Consider the following 21476-nt stretch of genomic DNA (forward strand, 5'->3'; position numbering starts at 1 on the left):
TGAGATTGTTTAAAGAATCTTCAAGTATTTGAATCCAGACGAATTTAGTTAATATTATCTATTCTGATTAAGTTTCTTCAGTGAAACACTGCAGATACGGAGCAAAATCGACCCATTTTTGAAGCAAATCATTACGGACGATATTTAACAGTTTACACACAAAAAATCCAATGCAAACGATCATGGCCAAACGCCGGATACCCCCCAAACCATTTCAAAGATTGGAATGATGAGAAAAAGTTTATGTTGAGTGCTTTGTGGGAAAAGTAATTGTCTATTACGAGCTGCCCCAGTCTGTTGCATAATCTCAACTCAATCGCTTGAAAGAAAGAATTAAAGAAAAGTCATTAGAATTATGCATCATAAAAGGAATTGTGTTTCAATATGACAAAACCAGTTCACACACATCTTTGCTAATTCGGAACATAATGATAGATCTTTGTTTGAAATTTTGACGCATCTATCGTATAGTCAGGAACTAATTGAATGAAAATGAGAAATTTAAATTTAAAGTCAAACTTTTTTTAAGAAAATTTTTACCTGGTTGGTTAACCTTTAGTCCACAGAAAGGTATTACCTCTGAAATGTGGCAAAAAAAAATATAAATAATAAAGGCCAATATACACTTGTTTGAAATTGATTTTCAATAAAGAAAATGTTTGTTTGGAAATGTACCAAAAAAACTGTAAATACCATTTATATCAGCTAATATCTACAGTATATATTCTTGGTATACTACCGGAAGATTTAATATGAAGGTTTTTTGGAATTCTTTTTCAATGAGATATTTATATGAGATATAAATATTATAATTTAATGTAATATTCATTTTATAAAATTTAATTTTATTATGTATTTTTATAATATTATATGTTTATATTAGTGTCGACTCTAATACTTATGTGTTTAAATTTTCGAACAGTAGCCCCAAAAAATTTATATAATATTATATGTATAAAATTGCAAATATTTTATTGATTGACTGTATTTTTTATATAAAATGAAAATTATTATTATCAAATCTCAAAATGGTTACAGGTTCCTGGGGGAGGTATGAAGATCTGAGGTCAATTATTGCTTAATCTGATAAAGTGATAAACAATAATCTAGATGTAAAGAGAGGTTTTGAAAATAACTCGAGTTTAAAAAAGAGTATAAGTGCTTAAGTGCACTAGCTCAAAGCAGCTTCAACATAATTATTACTTTTCTCTATAATTATTTAATAACTATAATTAGAATTTTCTAGTAAAACTATTAAAATATATTCCTCCATAAATCAATGCATTGAAAGGGAATTTACTAATGGAGTACTGCACCTATTTGCATACACACATATATATATGTATTAATGATATTCATTGTCCGATTGGATGATTGACATGGTATATATCAATCTTTCTTGGTTATGCTCATAATATGATTTGTAATATTAATTACAACATAAAATAGAAAAATAAAAAAATTAACTTGGGGGGAAAATGAACTATATTCTGCAAAAAAAAAAAAATAAATAAATAAACAAGCAACATAATTTCCCCACCATTAAATGCACTTACCGGTCCTTATAAATATCAAAAGATCTATTTTTAATTTTTACTTGTAGGTTTACTTGAATGAACTCATTTGAATTCCTCAGTTGCTTGCTTGACTTATCTTGCCTTAGCTCTGTTCTAGCACTCAAAAATTTTTAATTAGTTTACATTTTTGTATTTGAATTGAGTTCGGGCGCTGCGAGGCCAGCTAACGAAAACATATCCATCAAAATCTGACTAAAGCTCAATGTACTTGTTATAAAAATATACAGGGTCATAAAGCGGGCTGCTGCCATTATATTTACTCTACAATTTCGAAATGCAACGAACGTCGTTAAGATCGGAACAGATCGGTTTGAATCGGTTCGGCATAACACAGCGAATAAACAAAAGAAAAAAAACACAAACGATGGGCAAACGAAAATGTGAGCACTCAAGAATTTAAAAAATTTTTAAACGGAAATGAGCGACAATAAAGCATTTACGAGCAAACGAAATGTAAAACACACAATATGTTGCGATAAAGGGGCGAATTTCAATTGAAGACTTGGGGGAGGTAGAAAAGAAAACTCATGACGAGACATTTCTGGCGGGGCGATTAAGTATGATGGCGGTTACAACAGAAATAAAATCAACAACAAAAAGAACAACAAACAACAACAGCAACTGACAAAAATTATGCTTTAAAGCACTTATGTATGTCTTACACTTTGGTGTATGCGAAGCATTTTGCGTATGTATGTGTGCATGTGTGTGTATATTTGTAATTAAATAAAATTAAAGAAAGAGTTCGGCAAATATTGAACGTACGTGCGCGTGCAATTAAATGAGAATTTAAAATACAGAAGAAGAAGAAAAAAAATTCATTTATTCATTAGTGTCCAATGCAGTATACTGCACTGAACTGCTACACTGCAAAGCGAAGCGCATATGTGCGTATGTAAAATATTGCAAAAGCCAGAACGAAAATATAAAATAAATATGGTAAAATTAAAAATTCCATTGTCACTGTAAAAATAAACAAATTATAAAAAATAAATGAAGTAATGAAATAATTTAAGACACATTTCCCATTTATAGTTGTGCGCACCATACACATTCGAGTGCACATATAAATTGGAATCCATAATTGAATATCGCACTTAAATGCGTTTTGCCTTTTATTTAAATTCATTTTGCATTATTTACACACTCACCACTTCACCACTTACGGCAATTGTAAGTAACAATATGTTTTTCTCATTGATTTTTCCAATAGGACAAAAACGTAAATAAAATATTTTTTCTTCTATAAAATTCGCCACACACTTTCTAGTTCTTTTATTATTATTTTTTATTTGTTCTTATTTAAATTTTGTAAGAAAAAAAGGCACTTAATTTATTGCTTTAAAGAATTATTTTAATTTAACAAAACAACAACAAACAAAACAATTAATAAATGTATTTTAATATAAAATACTAAACGACAAAACAAAAAAAAAAAAGCACATAAATATTTCTGGTTGTTCGCTTAAAATATTCGTTCAAGTATAAAAATACACTTAATTCTTTCGTTGCCTCGCGCTTACTGCGGATTGCTTTTCTTTTACATGGCAAGACAACTGCATTACTTGCTTCTTGTTTGGTGTTTTTTGTTTTTGTTGTTTTACACAAGAAATATGGTAAGATAATAAAAGGAAAAAATGAGAACAAGAGCGAACACAATACCGCATGAAAATAAGAAAACTCACTCTTCTCTCAATCAGTTAAACCGTCAAACTATACAAAGGAGACATGATAAGAATTTTTGTTTAGAGTTGCCAGCAGCTGTTTGCTGCTTTAAAATGTAAATACACAAAATAGTACATAAATATACAAAATACACAAGATGATGAGCGACGGAGTGAGTAAAGAAATTGTTTATTATGCGTCATTTATTCTATTTTCATTTTAGTCATAGCAAATTCAATAAAATGAAATATAATATATATATATATATAACATATATAAATATAATATATATATATATAAATATATAAATATAATATATATATATATATAACATATATAAAATATAAATATATATATATAAAAATATTATATATACATATAAATATAATATGATAAATATATACATAATATAATTATAATATAATATGTATATATATAAAAATATAATATAATATATAAATATAATATTTATATATATATAAATATAATATAAAGTTTTTAAAACAGTAGTGAAATCAGAATCGTTACAGGCTCCTCGAGGAGATATGCAGATCTGAGATCAATTATTGCTTAGTCTGATGAAGTGATAAACAATAATCCAGTCAAGGCGCAAAGAGGGGTTTTGTAGAAACCTCGCAGTTAATAGATAGTAAAAGTGCTCAGGTGCACTGACTCGACTCAACTCAACTAGCCTCAACATATATAGAACAACAAAAATTTATTTTATATTATTTTAATACTTGAAACAGTTGTATGTCAAATACCCATCAACAGTAGTCTTGGAAATAACTCCTGCATTTAATTATTCGTAAATAATTTATTGAGACTGCAAGTACCAGGTATCGTATTCGTATCCTGCCAATTTTGAAGCTCAGAGTCAGCACACCTTAACAAACTGACCCAAAGCCGTACTTGACTTTTATGTTCACACATTTTTATGGAATTTTTGTTAATTTACTGTGAAAGTTTCCTTAATTTCGTTCCAACCATAAAACTGAATTTTGTATGGAAAAGACAACTCAATTTCGCTGAAACGAAGATGAAATTAAGATTTTTACGAAATTAAGTTGTGACTGAACATAGTAATAGTAAATTAAATAAAATGTAATAACATAATATGTATATAAAATATAATCAGAAAATGTTCGAAGAAAACTAATATTATATTATATTTATAATTTCTGTTTTATTCACTAAATTGCTAGAAAAAATAGTTACTCATTTTAAATATTCCCTTGAAAAATTAACAAAAGATGTTAATGGTAGTTTAATTAAACAACTTTACAAATACAAACAAAATATTAACACATTTTTTTATAAAATAATTAATATTTATAAGGTAATAAAAAAATAAAATATTTATAAAAAATAATCTTATTTAATTAATTATTAAAAATGATCATAAACGTAAGTATGAGTGGCGTACAAGTGGCGGCCTTGCATCCCAAAATGGGCTAAAATGATGGCCCATTGTGGTACCACAGGAATGACATTGGTATGTACATAGATTTACATCAGTATACATTCAACGCCGAACGAAGGTAACGACTCCCCCATTAGGTAAAGAAAAATCAACCTGACAGTTCTATAAACTTGGTTAGGTCCCTAACATTACAGGATGACAGCTCAGTCAGATCGGCGATAAGATTTTTAATCTTCTTCTAGCTAAGGAAAGACATTGACACATGAGAAGGAGCACGGTTTTCTCCTCATCCTCAGAGCCACAACCTTGACAAAAATCATTAAAGGAAAGACCCAGTCTCATAGCATGCCTTTCTATTACACAGTGTCCTGTCAGCACAGTTACCATGGTGCTGAGCAGGTTCCGTCTTAGTTGAAGTAGCTGACTAGTTCTTTTTTTGTCTTAATTAGACCAAGTCATCCTAGAAGTCTGACAATAAGGTTCATCAGCCCAGTATTGCTTAGCTATACTCAGGTATATTTTTTTAATTGCCAGAGCTACACCCCAGAGATGACAGAGGAGTTTGTTTATTATTTATAAATATAGTGAAGAGCAAAATATGGTGGAGTATGTAAATATTTTAAATTTATTTTGTAATATTTTTAATATAATTTTAATTATAATTTGTTAAATTTATATCACAATATTACACATAATTTTAATTAATATCTAAACATAATTTTAAAATTATAAATTCTTAAAAGTTTATTAAAACCCATAAAACCAAACAAAACGAGAGAAATTTTAAAATTAATCTCCTATGTACCTACATATATTGTAAGTGTAGATTAAAAATAAAGATTCACTTAATCTAATTTCCTTAATCACACAATGTAAACGTGTTAAAATTCGATTAATATGCAGTAAAATGTGCCATTTTTCATACAAAATCCATATTAATATATGATAAAGAGGTTTAATAAATCTAAGTATACACATAGTACTAGATAACTTAATCAATTAAAAGAAATTATCTTTTTAAACAAACATGTATTAATATTAAATATGTGAGTGAAGTATTTACGAAAAGGGGAAATAAGGAGATAGAGCGCCCTTTGACAGATAATAAAAACTATACATTTATCTATAGAAAAATATTACACTATATCCGATATCGGGCAGACCTATAACAAGAAACTACAATATAAACTACAAATATTGAATAAAATTTTAAAATACTTATCAACTACGGAAAACCAAAATGATATAAAAGTTAGTTCTAGCTTTTGAGCAGAGTATATGGTATTTATATAGTGACCTTAAAATAAAACCAAAAAGAATACTTTATTTTCACATACATATATATTTTTATATGCATATCGATATATATATAAATTGAACTACTGTTAAACTTTATTATAATTAATTTAATACATTGCAAGATGACTTGGAGAGAATATACTTTCTAGTATAATGGCGCAATCCTGGCTACGACACTGAAACTATATATCCCAAACTATATATCTCATTAATATGTATTTGAAAGGTAAAATTCCAGGTGATTTCAAGCCGCTTAAGGTGAGGATGCTATAAATAAAACTTTTTGTTTAAACATGTATCAGAAATTGCAGACACCTTTTATATCAACCAATATATAATCCTTTGATTTATTTCAGGTGGTTTCAATCCTCAGCCGTCGAAAAATTTTAAATTAAAAAAATAGCATTATCGACATTATCGACTAAAGTAAAAAAAATATATCTTCTAATAGGATCGATTTAGCTAATTGGATGAAAAATTTACTTAAAAGAATATCATGTGAGTAAGTAAGAAGTTTATGCGAGAGTATCAACATTTGATTAGATCTTTAAAATCAGTAGAATAAAAACCGATGTGATAAATACTTAAACATCACCCACAACACTATCTAGTCTAGAATTAACACTACTGAAGTTATACTTGATTAGATATACCTGCATATTTTCAGAATTTACGAATTATCATGTTGTAATGTTAAATCAGTGGAATAGCTCGCTATTTGTTTCATGATATGTTGTTGTTTGTATATAGACATTGTTCTTGAGAACATTGCAAATTCGTCAAATATGCTGAATAACACAAGGGCTTATCAATATTATAAACCATTTTTAAATATTCTTGGCACATAACTTTAATACACATAAAGCAAAAATAACTTTTATAAAAAATCTAAGGGAGTTCTGTAAGTCTAAATATTTAATATCATATTCTACAGAACAAGACATCTGTACCGCAGACTCATTTTTTTTCAAACTGTCAATTATTTATACATTTTCGGGGGTTAAAACAACAATATAGAATTGCAAGAATATTATAAACAAATTTAATAATATAGTATTGAAAATACAATAAAGACGAAAAAGTAACCACCAAAAAGCTTCTCTGAGGCCCTATGTTTTACTAGAGTAGAAGGGAAATAGTAAGTAAGTAAATAAAAAGCTTCTCCGCGCAGCCAAAATCATCAACGGATTTTATAGCTTACTATCAGTTAAGAGACTGATACTGCCAATATTTCTATTTAAAACATATTGTAATTAATAACATAAACAAAATGGTTCAACGAGAGCTAATCATTCCGATCAGGGATTCCAATTGGATCATATAGTAACCCAACAGACTATTTCAGCCAACATGTGTTGGATCATATAGTAGCCAAATAGACTATTTCAGCCAACATGTGTTAGTTTTCATGTACCGGAAATCACCTATTCCTATATGTCCTTACAATGTATGTTAAATATTATTAAAGTAAAAAAAACGTCACATAGGTTCTCCGCAATAAATCACATAGATAAATAATATTGCGTAAATAATAATATTTACGTAAATGAATTTATATAGAATTGGTGAAAATGAAAATAGGTCAAAAATTATTATAGTTACAATAAAAAACTGCTCGTCAAAAGACAATGATATCAACGGTTAAGATGTAGTAAAATTCGCAAAGTCGCAACGCTTGAGATGGATCGGGCACGTCATGAGAATGCCGGAAGATAGAACGAATACTCCATTTCAGAGGTAGATGGCGCGACAATGTGATAGACGGCATCAGAAAAATAGGTATCCAAAATTGGGAGTCTAAAAGAGCATGCAAAGCAGAATAGAGCAAGGTTGGTTGATGCAGCTAAAGGTCACCCCGAGCTGTAACGCTAATAATGATGATGATATTTAAAATGTAAAAGAATCATAGTACACTTAAATAAAAGAAACTACTACTTAGGACTATGTTGTACAGACAGTCATTATCTTATCTAATGTCAAATTGTTGTTGTTTTTAATGTAAATCAAAAATTATAGAATAATTTTTATAAATCAAAATTATAAAATTTTGTTTAAAATTTTGGTGCCGGTGACGAGGCCTTATGTGCCTCATCACAGTGCTCGCAACAGTATTGCTCTAAATATTAAATCTAAAAATCTGTATATGGCTCTTGTATATTAGTAAACGTATATCTAGTGACATATTGACCATGGATCCGTAGTTATTTAACGTAGTAAATTTTCTTGAAGGCATTATCAAGATAATTCTCCAATAAACACCCCTCTTTGGAAAGAAATCTATCAGAACAAATTAATTTATAAACATATATAAATTAGTATATAATTTCCCTCTTCTTGAAATAATTTCCCTCTACACAAAAATAATTATCTTTGAAATTGAGGTATAAAAATCCTACCAAAATAGAATTAAAGGTAAGAAATTTAACAATTCTGGTCTGACTTTCTGTATAACATGACTTTTGATCATGACCAAAAAGAGCGTAAAATTATCGTGACTATTCATATGATTGTCTACTATATAGAACATGGGTTTTACTAAAAACAAAATAATTATAAAATAGATCTTAACCAGCAAACTGAAACTTTTTTACGGTTTATGGAAAGCTTCCAATGTTTTAATAATATAATAATCTTTTTTTCAGAAAGAAACCTAAATACTTTTATAAAAATATGCTAAACAAAATAATATGATCTATATTAATATATTATTAATAATATAATAAATAGATTTATTAAGATAATTAAAAATTCTGAATCATTTTTACTGATCTTTCGCTATTTGAATACTTTTCAATTTTATAATTTTAAACAAATTAGATACAGTTAAGCTAATTAATTTGTTAATTACTAAATGTTGCAAAACTTAACTAAAAATAATTAATGTTAATATATTTGTAGTTGCCTAGATATATTACAGCGAAATAATTTTATGACTCATTGGTTTATAAACAAATACATTCGTGTACAGATACATATGTATATAATATACAACATTAATAAATTATAATTTTCTATTTGGACTCTGTCTATATTAAAATTTTTTCTCACACAGTCAGTTCTTCAGAGCAGTCAACTACTTGCGACAAATGCAAGTCTTTCTACTATGAGAAATATATCAATCATACGAATAATTTGAACATTTCTCATGGTAGTATTCACAATGTGTGGTTGTTCTAGAGAACTGAGTGTGTAAGACTACTACTGTGCTCGTATAAACACACCGTTCAGTTGCGGATTTATTTAAATTTTTATACTAAACTCTTAACTTACTATAAGTAGGTTGTGAAAACCGCCTCTGTACGTACACGTATGAAATGTATCTACTACTCCTTTATACCTGCAATTAAAGTACTCGACGTAACCTTGAAGAATATTGCAGTCAAATGTGCAGCATCTGCTGCGCAAATTTCAAGAAAGCAGTTGTGGGTTTCCTTTGTATCAGGAATCGACTAAACGGCAAACAGCACGTAAACTCGCCATTCTCATTTTTTACGAACTTTTAATGCAATATTAAGCACGTTTCGATTCGAACGGAACAAAGAAATATTTTCATAGTTTCTTTTTAGTTGCTCATGTTTAAGTACAATCCATTAAAAATATTTAAATGAAGAAGAAAGACGCATTTTACGGAACTAAATGTAATGCTTATTAGGAGCCAAACAAGAAAGAATTCTGTGGGAATGACATATATAAAGTATAGCATGAAAGAGCAAAAATCATAAACTACTAAATTGGACATCATGGATGGTATATGACAAGATTCTAAGAGTAGCCAGTTTCATAAAAAATACCTTCTCGCTTATAAGCGATATCATCTCTTTAAATATATATAGAATGGCTGGATGGAAGCCACGAAGAGGAAGAAAAAGTTAGAGAATATATTACTCATGCTCTCTTACTTTCCAAATAAATATTAAAACTTATAAGAATAAAACTATTGATTTTCATTCTAGTAATCTTAATGGACATCTCATTCAAAAATCAATCAGAAAACGGTGAAGAATATTTTACTAACACAACTTTTATGTACTAAAGATAAAGCAAGTACAAAAAATCTCCGTCACTTTCTAAAAATCAATTAACCATTTGTTATTCGCAAATAGATCTTTCATCAAAAGAAACAAACATTTTTTGGCAACACAGATAATTTCGAGTTTCTGGAGAAAACTCAAAAATAATACGTTAAGTATTAAGTTATGCTAACTTTAACTTAAGAAACTTAAAACTTAAGACTTAAACTTAAAACTTAAGAAAGCCGACAGACAAAAGACTATATATGCCAAACAAACCTAGTGGTATATTCCCCTTTTGGGAATATAATTTGGCTCTGTTCCACATTAATGGCTAGGTTATTCCGTCTTACCTTAAACTAAAATTTCAACCATCCATAATTCATTATTTTTCCCAAACAATCATATTCACTTTTAAATTTCCTTTACCCAACTATCCAAACCTACTCAACTCATGAATTCGTATTTGTAAATCATTTCATATTATCTATCATATAGATCTCTACAGAATAGCATAAGACATAAAAGAAATTTAAGAATGTAGTAAATATTCCAATATATTTTAGTATAATTACGAATTCGAAACTGATGCCCAAACTTTACAGAAGAAGCAAACTTTACAGACCTTATGTAGCAAAAAAATAAGTCAGTTTTAGGATTATATTTTATTTGGTTTATTTACTAACACAAACACAAAAATTTTAGATTACTTTAAAAATGTTCGATTGAACAACAAAATTTAGTAGATCTAGAGTAAATCTATATTGAATCCAGATTTATTAATCGAAAACGTCATAAGATAAGCCTGAAATAAACAGCTGTTTCATATCACTTGACAGATGGAATGTGATTTGATTCGACATACATATGTAGTATAAAAATTATAAAAGACAATTAATATAACTACAAAAATGTCAGATTACTCTAAAAATGTTCTATTGGGCAATAAAATTTGACAGATCGAGGGTAAATCTTGATTATATCCAGTTTAACCAATAAATACGCGGATAAACTAGCCAGAATCTTTTTGTGGACTAGGACAAGGTACGCTTCTTTCTCTCATAAATATAAAGGAGTATCAGAATAAAAAGGATTACTGGGATAATATACCAGGATTAACACAATCCAAATCACTGATTGGTAACTATAACAACAAGAGACACCAGAATTGTATGAACCTATTAAAAGAAAAACTTAGAATTATCACAGAAATCCTAACAGTGCACTGTATACTAAAATACCACCTAACTAGACTGTGTAAACATACGGATGCAAACTGTAGATTCGATGAAGAGAATAAAGAGTCAGCCACACATGTGCTGTTAAAATGCTCTACTCTAATGTACATACGGTATAGGCTCCTGGAAATTTATATTCTTACGAAAGAGGCAATAAAACTCAGTAAAGTAGATTCTATACTACTATTTATTGACCCAACAGTGCTTAGAGACCTACTCTAAACCCAGAAGTAGATTTCTTTTATATTTATTGTTATTATTATTATTTTCATACAGTATACAAAAGTTTTCCAATGGTTTCTATGCTATTGCTCTCAACTCGTTAAATGATTTCCCTGTCTCCTGCTGAACTGACCTTTTCCAGGTCATTGCTGGACTGCCTCTGTGCCTAGTCCCATGGGGGTTCCATGGATAAATGATTGCTGAACTGACTTTTTCCAGGTCATTGCTGGTCTGCTTATATGCCTAGTCCCATGGGGGTTCTAAGTAAGTGCAACATGCGCGATATCTTTATAAGGCTTACGCAGTATGTGTAAAATCCAACCATACTTCTTTCTTCTTATCGTTGCGTTATTCTCCATAACTCTTCATTTGAAATCGTTCTAGACCGCCATATGCCTAATATCGATTGATAAATGATTGGAATCTTCTTTCGATTTCGGAGTTAACAAATCAGTTTTCCGATCCATACAAGCATACCGATTTGACGCATACTTATGTTTATGGGTGTAATAATTCTAGCCTAAAACAATTGTGTAATATCTATGTTTCTTAATATCGGATTGGAATCTTCTCAGGTTCTGTATTTGATAATTAATTTTTTTTTTACTATTGAAACACGGAACAGCTGTGAACAGGTTATTTACTAATTTCGTATTAATTATGAAAAATTTCTTTGACAGTAATCTTTTCTTTGAACAATTGTTAAATTTATTTAGCAACACCTAATCTTATTCAGGAGTCCCGAATTCATATTCGTTATTCGATTTCTCTTAGATATTTCGGTTAGTACACATCAATGCATTTTCACACATCAGGAAGTATTTCCAGTCTTCCCACCTCCGAACTCTGTGATTTAACACAACACAACACAAACATAACGGAATATGCACAAATACGGAGGAAAACTTCGAAAAACTTGTACACACAACAAAAACGAAACGAAACAAAGCCAATAAGAAAACAAAAAAATACAAAAACAAAAATCGTGCACAACTAAAACGTATACATAACATATATTTTTTAATAAATTTCTTAAAATCACATTTTAAAAAATATTTATTAATATTATATTATATTATGTTATTAAAAAATTATTTTAAATAAATATATATGTATATACAAAATACTTACAGATTCGTCAAGACAATTCAAAGAATTTTGGTCTGCAAGACTGCAATCCATATTACAACAAAAACAACAACGACCACACGAAGACTGGCAAAAACAGTAACGAAATGACAAAATAACAACAAATTTGCTAGCAACTAAGCTTTGATTTGTTGTTTTGTGCTATTTTATATTAAATACAATAATTTGTATTTGCTTTATATAAATTTATTTTGCTTACAATGCATTTTTTTTGTATGGCAACTGAAACTTGATTAGACCGTAAAACCGTTTTTGTGTGTAATTCCCTAGCAACTTGCAAAGCAAACTTTAAACTTCACTTCAAATGCATTTATTCTTTACCGAACAAACGTTAACATACACTAGTTTCTTTTCGTATTGCAACTATCAAAAACGAAAAAAATTAAAACGAAAAATATTAACGAAAAAAAAACATACGAAATGCGTAGGCGGTGTATGAATTACAATTAATTTTCAATTTCCACATTTATCCGTCCAAGCGCTTCCATTGTTTCACTATTAACTTCGTTTCCAACTCTTAACTCGAAACTCCTACACACAAAAGCACGTTTGCGTTTGCATTTTACGTTGTGCGGTTGCCTCTTTTTGTTTTTGCCTTTTTGCTTTTTTACTCTTTTTTGGGTGTAGTCGTTGTGTGTATTTTGAACTGTTTAATTTTTTTATTATTAACTTCTTTCTGTGTTATCTTGCGTTTTTTACACAATAATTACATTAATCCTGTATATTTTGCTTCTTCTTCAGCAGTGTACCATTGCACATACAATTCAGCCATTTTTATTACACACTCGCCTCTTCACGCACTTTCTTCTCTTACTTTATTTCTAATAAGAATTTTTTCGATTGCAAATTTCTTTATATTATTAACAATATATGCACTTATTTTTACAATATTCAAATGCACAATACTTCTATTGATTGTTTTAAGTTTATGTTAATATTTGTTTATTCTTTAAAACATTAAAAAATTTATTATAAATTAATTATACTGAGTTGAACCGAGTTTCTGCTGGTACCGCCCCCACAAAAGTTGCACAAAAACTGAGAAAATTGAAGTCAACCACAGGCAATGGAAGTGAATTTTAGCGTTGCCAACTTAGCAGAAAATATTTTTTTACGAAAATTATATGCTGTGCTTAGAATTATTAATATGCTTGGCTTGCGGTGTGTATGATAACTGCAAGACCGAATTGGTAGAGTTCAAGGTGCTATTGCGGAAAAGCAAATTATTTCCGTTTATATTTGGTTGTTGTTAATTATGAATTTCTTTATTATCTGTTGTTGTAAGTAACACCTTTTCATATTCAAATTCATATCTGCAAATTATTTTGCTTTTGGTTTAGTACGAAAATGGATTTTTATTGGAGTTGACCAAAAATTATCAATAAGTTTCATGTTTTGGATTTCTATTTTATATTTTTAAAGTATGTTAATATAATTGCATATATTTGACAAAGTATACCACGTCCATGGTGTACAAAATAATTACTTTTAGCAAATTGAAAGACATATTTTTGTAATGATTGATAGCACGTAAGTATATTCAAAAAATTTTATTTGAAAAAATAAAAAACGTATATATTAGAAATACATAATAAATTTTAAATATTCAATTATGATATTCTTTTTTTATTTATATATTTTTTTAATTTTATACATTAAAAATGTTTGATGATGCTGGCGTAACCAAAAATTTAGATTTAAAAAAAAAATAAAAATACATATATTAAAAATACATAATAAATATTAAATATGCAACTATTAAATTCTCATATTTATTTGTATATTATTTTAATTTTATATATTAAAAATATATATGTTTAAAGAAATGATCATTATAATGATCGATGGTGCGAAGGCATAAGCATAAATATAGATCTAAAAAGAGGATACACATATTAAAAATAAATATTAAATATGCACCTAACTATTAAATTCTCATTTTTATTTATATATTATTTTAATTTTATATATTAAAAATTTATATATTTAGAGAAACAATCGTTATAAAAAATATACAAAAAGGAAAATTTGTATATTAAAAACAAACATTAAATATGCAACTATTAAGTTCTTATTTATTTATACATATATAATATATTATTTTAATATATTAAAAATATATATATAATATATTGAAAGAAATAATTTTATAGTGATCGATGATGCGAAAGTAATACCAAAAATTTGGATAGTAAAACAAAATAAAAATGTATATATTAAAAATAAATATTTAATATGCAACTACTAAATTCTTATTTTTATTTATATATTATTTTAATTTTATATATTAAAAATTTATTCGTTTAAAGAAGTGATCGAAGGCGCAAAGTAAGATAATTAATGTCCTCTGCGGAAATGCACGTATAAAATTGATCAGTTTTTTTATATAAAAATTATTAGTCTCAGACTAGAGACTAATAATTAGTCGCCGCAGTGCATGAGCTGGTCAAAGACAGGGTAGATGAGAGAAACTTTCATCTCTTCCCCACAGCTGCGACAGGTATGATTGAAAGGTAGACTCAAACTTCTAGCATGGTTCCTTAGTTTGCAGTGACCTGTAATTAAGCCTACCAAAAGACTGATATCTCTACGTGGCATCTCAATAAGAAAAATTTTGTTATTATTGTTTTTTGTACCTTAAATAGGTGATCTTTCTTTTTTGATACTTGGTGAATAAATTAAGCGACACTTAGTCATCTGTACAGATTTAATTCGGTCATTTACTGTAATATTCAAAAATTACTGATCTATGATAATCGGTTCAATGCTAAGAACAGTTGCGAAGAACATTCCCATTAAACACAAAAATTTTTGGAGTAATCTCTTAAATTTTTTTTCAATAGAATACCAACCATTTTATCTAAATCAATTAGATGCGATAGTTAACAAGTAGAGATTCAAAAATCTTTGAATAATCAATCGGTACCTCAAACAATTCCAGAGTTGACTTAGGGATATTTGTGTGTGCAGTGAGGCAAGAGAACAGATGGGCGACGTCATACGAATAAAGCAGCAGTTTGGAAACATTAGGAATAGATGTGTTTATGCGTGACAAGTAACTGTTTGGCACGTGGCTATATCTCGATCTCAATTGAGCTAGGAGAGTTCTTGCTGCACGAAGCGGATCATTTCAGTTAACAATGTATTACACTGTATATTTTTAAGACTGATTTGACAGTCGTAACTTAAGTCTTAATACTGATTTTAGTTATTGTTGTAACCCGTTGGAATGAATATAAAAAGCAGATAACATGAAAGGATTTACAAGACGAATACATGAGTTAGGATGTGGATAGGTGATAGTTGATTTTGATTTCAGTCATATTACACATAACACTAAATGAATTCTTTTGATGTTAATGTTATTAAAAAAATTTTGTTTTATATATACCAGAACTCCTACCAGAACTATACCAGAACTCCTAAATAACGAAATAAAAATATTGGTAAAATATTGACAAGCTTTATTAAGATTTCTAATATCTCCCCTGTTTTATTGTGTTTCAACTGTGATGAATGGTACATCTTATGCTTTATTTATAGATCAAATCGGTAATTCTAACTAATAAACAAAAACCACTCATTAAGTCTTCCTCTATGTTATTGTTATAACATAGCCCCTCTATATTGTTGTTGTAGCGGTACTGCTTGTTGCTGCAACGGCAATACTTCCTGATGTCTAATTACTCCTTGCTGTTGTCGTCGCAAAGCTTCTTGTTGTTGTAGTCTCATTTCTTGTTGCTGCATTAGCAGTGCTTCTTGTTGTTGCATTGTCATTCCCTGCTGCTGAAAACGTAATGCTTCTTGTTGTTGCAGTACCACTTCTTGTTGTTGCATATTATTCACATGTTGAATTGTCTCTTGCGATTGTAGAAAATACTTATTACAACTCTGTTCGAATTGTTTTTGTCTAGCCATGAAATCTTTAAGATGTGGATATTGTTGGAAATAGTGCTCACGAAAGTGTGGCGCCTTTTCAACCACCATTTGCAAGCGTAAAATTTCATCCAAAAAATCGTGATCATAAGTTGAATGCAACATTAGACCTAATAAGCTGGAGCGTGATGACATCTGATGACGTATTTGACGTTCTTGCTCTAGCAGATCATCTAACTTCAGCCACTGACGAACGCGTTCCAAATCTATCTCAGCACGACGTATCTTCTCCCACATATAGTGTTTGTAGCAGTACTTCTTTGGAGCACGACAAAATTCAGCAGTTATTGTAAATATATTTATAACAATTGGACAACCACAAACGTCATTATCATTAATCTTGGGATCTTTACAATGCTCTGGACACAATACACGCAAACGTTTGCAATAGGTCTTACTAGCAGGATTGTAAAAATCACAAAACATGGTATTGCCGTCAATTTTAGTTTTACATGTACTACCAAAGGATGCTTGTGATTCGTACTTATTAAAGCACTTCTCCATATGCTTAATGGCAGTACGGGAATGTATTTCATGACCACAAGTAATACAATACATAGATTGCTCATCTTCAACATCATTGTTTTCGCCTGCTTCAGTATCAACGGTGCTACGTTTAGCACGTTCAACAATCAAATCTAGTTCCATATGACGTTTTTCTAATTCCTTCAAAGCAATATTTGCATTTTGTAGTTTATAACGTATTTGATCTAATTGTTTCTTGCTCTCTTCGTCAGCGCGGCAATTACCGAATGGTCCTTCCAGTAAGCGAGATGGTAATACCTATTGTTTAAACATATTTAATAACAATAAATTTGAATTAATTAATTAAAAAAACTTTTTACCTGAAAAATGCGATTGGATGCTAAGGCAATTCCGCATTCATCACTACAATATTTCGATTGTGGTCGCGCGGACATGCGGCAACGTGGACCATAACATTGCCTAATACCTTCCAATTCAGGATTTCTATACATTTCAGGCGAAGGTGAACGTTTGCTTTTTTTAGAACGATCCTTTGAAAGTTTTTCTTTACGTTTACGCCTAACTGGTTTCTCCATTTTAATTCCATTCTGATTCACACATATACGTAGCTCACAACGAGGCTTGTGACCAACACGTACAAGGCAAGAATCGCAAGAACCACAATTTGGTGTACGACAACCATCACAAGTACCGCAACGATTACTTGTATTATTTTCTGGTACTTTGGGTTTTTTTTGTTTGAACACATCGATGCCATTGTTTTGTGATGAAGTGACGGAATTAGAAGTACTCATTGGTATAACACGGAAAATAATCTGGAGACTAGGATCTTCCTCCCTACACTTTTGACAATAGTAGTGCTTTATATGCTTAGATTCCTTTTCTGTTATATTAATACAATCTCCGTGATACCAACCTTCGCAACAATCACAGCCACTAAAATAACAAGTGTATGTGATATTTACAAAGTTTATTATGTATTTTTTCATATTTTTAAATGACAGTGATGTTAAAGTTATTGATAAAAAAACAAAGTACACAGTTTTTGACTTACATCATAAAACGAGAGCAATCAGATGAACGACAAATGCAATACACTTGACCATCTTGCTTCATGATAGTGGCAATTTTAGATTGGCGCTCCGGAAGGTCGAATTCACGGGCAATCTCTTCCTTCGACCTTTTATACTTTTTCATCTTTTCTGTTTTTTCAGACATGTTTAATATATTATATTAATTCAATTATAAAAAGTTACAAAATATAAATAATGTTGCAGCAGAACGCTATCTGCAATCGTAGGGAGAAAGCTCCCATCAATATCTCAATAAAATTTTTGACAGCTGAGTAAATAAAAATGACAGAGTTGCATTTCAGAACAATTTCAGCTAAAATGTTTTAAATTGCGTATACACGTGCATAAATCAATGGTTATATATATATATATCTGTATACGCTAAAATTCGGTGCACAGTTTCGGCAAAAAAACTGCACGTGCATTATATGTGCTTGGTAGCTAGTTGTAAGATACATTGGTTCATATGGAGCAGTGCACACTAGCCAGCGTGCGCGTAATGCGCATTCGCGTTTTTTGCCGCGAGTGCAAAAAAAATCCTGAATGGGATTTTTTCAGAAAATCCTGAATGGGGTTTTTTCAGAAAATCCTGAATGGGGTTTTTTCAGTAAATCCTGAATGGGATTTTTTTAGAAAATGAATAAAATAAGTTATTATATTAACTTAAAATATTATTAATTTATTGTAATACAATATAGGCCGTGTGTGAGTTCGAGTAAATTAATGGTAAATTGAGGGAAATAGTAAATTATGTCTGTATGGCAGCGAATGTTAGTATTTACCAGAATTTCGAGTAGAGTAAATTAGATAAAAATTAGATAAATTAGGTGTTACCATAATAAAAATTTTACAAGACTTTTAATAAATAAATATATAAATTTGAAAACTTTTAAACAAAAATAATAAATGAGTGCAATAAATAAATAAAGATTTATATAAGCGCAGTGCAAAAAATTCCTAGGAAATTTCAATTTACTTTACCTCAATTTACTCGAACTTGCACACGGCCATAATGTAGTCAAAGGAGATAAAGGTATAAGCAAAGAAGATGTTGTCTGGAATAAGACTCCCTGAGAATACAATCTTCAGATAATAAAAACTATATCATATATATAAACTTAATATTTATAAAAAAATTAATTATAGAAATATTAAAGGCTAAATCAATTATTCTGTAGGAAATCTGCTGACAGTTCTATCTTATGGAAACCATTGCATTTTATTATTTACACTGAACATTGTTTTACAAATCAAGTGCAGAATTATAAAAAAGAGAATTGTTTTTGTAAAATCAAATAATTTAACATATGTAATGATGCACAGACATCCTGAAACCCCTATCGATCAGTCACATTAGCTAGCACACATGGAGCATTTACCCGAGTTTTTTGCCGCAAATATTATTAAAAAATTAATAAAATAAATAACATTTATTAACCATAATTATATTATTTTTTCAGCATACATTTTTTATATAATCAATCACACATTATAATTGCATATTTCATTTTCATATTTGTATTTTTATTTTTTAGTACTACATTTATTAGTTCAAATATCGTATTAATTTTATTATTGAGCAAATAATGTATTTATGATGGGGGGATTTTAAAATAACCATAGTCAAGTTTAAAATTTTTTACATATACATATTTATAATTATACAATAAATAAAATCTGTATAAAACTATTTTCTACTATATATTACCTTGGTACAATTTGGGCTATGCCACTGTATGAAAAAATATATGATCGCTAGAAACATTTCTCTTACGGATAAAAAAAAATATTAATAAATGTGACCGTCAACATCAAGTACTGAAGAGGCAATTGAAGAAGTAGAGAAATAAGATATCTCTAAAAAACATTTATCGAATTAATTACTGTTTTATGAAATTTCTATATATCAATAATATATAATATAAAGTATTCAAGCCAACTACAAGCGTGAATTTTATGTATTTATTATCTCGCGCTCATTGCGTTTTCAGTCTAATGACAATTTAGCAGAGAGAAAAATTGTCAATCAAAAAAAGAAACAAAATTATATAATAAATATATAAATATAAATATATTTTTTAAAAATATTTGAATAACAAAAAAAATTAAATTTACCTGATGAAGACTGCAGCGCATCAAAGATTTCATCCCAATTTTTCATATTTACGATGTTCCGCAAGCGTCTATTACATATTATGCTGTCTCCCTTAGTACTGCTTCGCGTCCTCATTTTCTGTAATTATTGATTAACTTAATCAAGTCTCAAATTCTCTTTAAAATTTTTTACGATTACTGTAGACTTTTTATGTCTGATGTCTGATAATACTTTCTGAAATTATATTCCTACTAAATTAAAAATTCCCGTTATACTCGTAGTTGTGCGTTGGTTTTGAAAAAATATTTTATATTCAAAATTTGCTCTTTGTTAAATATTTGTGAATTAATTATTTTTCAAAAAAATAATATGTCAAAACCTATTTTTCAAAATTTCAAATTATTTCTTAGCACACTGGTAGTTTTAATTTTATGTTGAATTATTATTATTTTCTCTCAAATATAGAACATGTATATTATATACTAAATATGAAAATACAGAATAACTTAAAAAATAAAATTAACTAATATATTGATATTTAATTATTATTTTTATATATATTATTTAAATATGCATATTTAAAAAATTTAAGTTGTAATAAAAATCTAATTTTTTATCTATGTTTTGTTATGTTCCATTTTAAAACCGATTTTAATATCCATTTTAAGAGTTTTTATGCAGATAAAAGTATGTATAGATTATCGTATTCAACGTATTTTCAGGTTAATCTCTATAAGCTTGTTGTGTAGTTACCTTGAAAGCAGTGAAAGACTTTAACCTACTAAATTCACTTCTTAGAAATGTAAAACGGAAAAGTTTCAGCCCTTGGACGGTATAGGTCAAATACTGAAACATCATTTCAGTACTTATTATAAGGAAGAGGCAAACATTTGAAAACGGAAGGTAAAATTATCAATTTAATTCAATCACAAATATAAATTTGAAGTATCCTCTACATGACGTACATGGACAGGTCTTATCAATAATCAAGCTGTGTATATGTGTGGTAAGCTTGGCTATACACGGTATCGATTAAAACATTTTTAAATTAATATTTATCAAGCTGTGGGTCGATGTTTTTATAATTGGCATTTATAAATTTAGTTTTATAAAATTTAAATGAATTTATAAAATTTAAATGAATTATTGACAATACTTTTCAAATATTCTATGACTTACAATTCTAATTACCAACAGTTTTCATGTTCATAAATAGATATAATTAATAATTAATTAATTATAATTAATAAAATGTTTTTTCTATCGGTCTCATTTAGGATCACCGATAAAAATATTTTTTGCG

General features: G+C 28.7%; 2 protein-coding genes across 7 annotated transcripts in view; both read right to left on the bottom strand.

Moving 5' to 3' along the window:
* Window positions 1-13614, bottom strand: part of LOC119670028 (amyloid beta A4 precursor protein-binding family B member 1-interacting protein) — a 29456-nt gene extending 15842 nt beyond the window's left edge. The window contains exons 1-2 of one of the 5 annotated variants that reach the window (XM_038080118.1): window positions 13001-13614; window positions 12566-12946 (exon numbers count right to left, since the gene is read on the bottom strand). In XM_038080118.1, the coding sequence (XP_037936046.1) occupies window positions 12566-12616 (51 nt within the window). In that variant the 5' untranslated portion in view covers window positions 12617-12946; window positions 13001-13614. Of the gene's footprint in view, window positions 1-2728; window positions 2844-12565 lie in introns of those variants that run through there. The other 4 variants (XM_038080116.1, XM_038080119.1, XM_038080122.1 and 1 more) reach the window with 4 other exon arrangements.
* Window positions 13615-16026: 2412 nt separating this feature from the next.
* On the bottom strand, window positions 16027-20496 carry LOC119670029 (CXXC-type zinc finger protein 1-like). Of its 2 annotated transcripts, none has more exons than XM_038080124.1 (5): window positions 20372-20496; window positions 20194-20311; window positions 18060-18207; window positions 17365-17941; window positions 16027-17302 (listed from the first exon to the last, which is right to left on the bottom strand). In XM_038080124.1, exons 2-5 carry the CDS (start codon window positions 20306-20308, stop codon window positions 16190-16192), a joined length of 1953 nt encoding a protein of 650 aa, XP_037936052.1. In that variant the 5' UTR covers window positions 20309-20311; window positions 20372-20496; the 3' UTR covers window positions 16027-16189. The 2 variants fall into 2 exon arrangements, with proteins under 2 accessions (XP_037936052.1, XP_037936051.1); XM_038080123.1 differs by having other exon boundaries at window positions 20366-20496.
* Between the last annotated feature and the right edge of the window lie 980 nt (window positions 20497-21476).

This window comes from Teleopsis dalmanni, chromosome 1, assembly GCF_002237135.1.
Source record: "Teleopsis dalmanni isolate 2A chromosome 1, ASM223713v2, whole genome shotgun sequence".
NCBI classification, from domain to species: domain Eukaryota; kingdom Metazoa; phylum Arthropoda; class Insecta; order Diptera; family Diopsidae; genus Teleopsis; species Teleopsis dalmanni.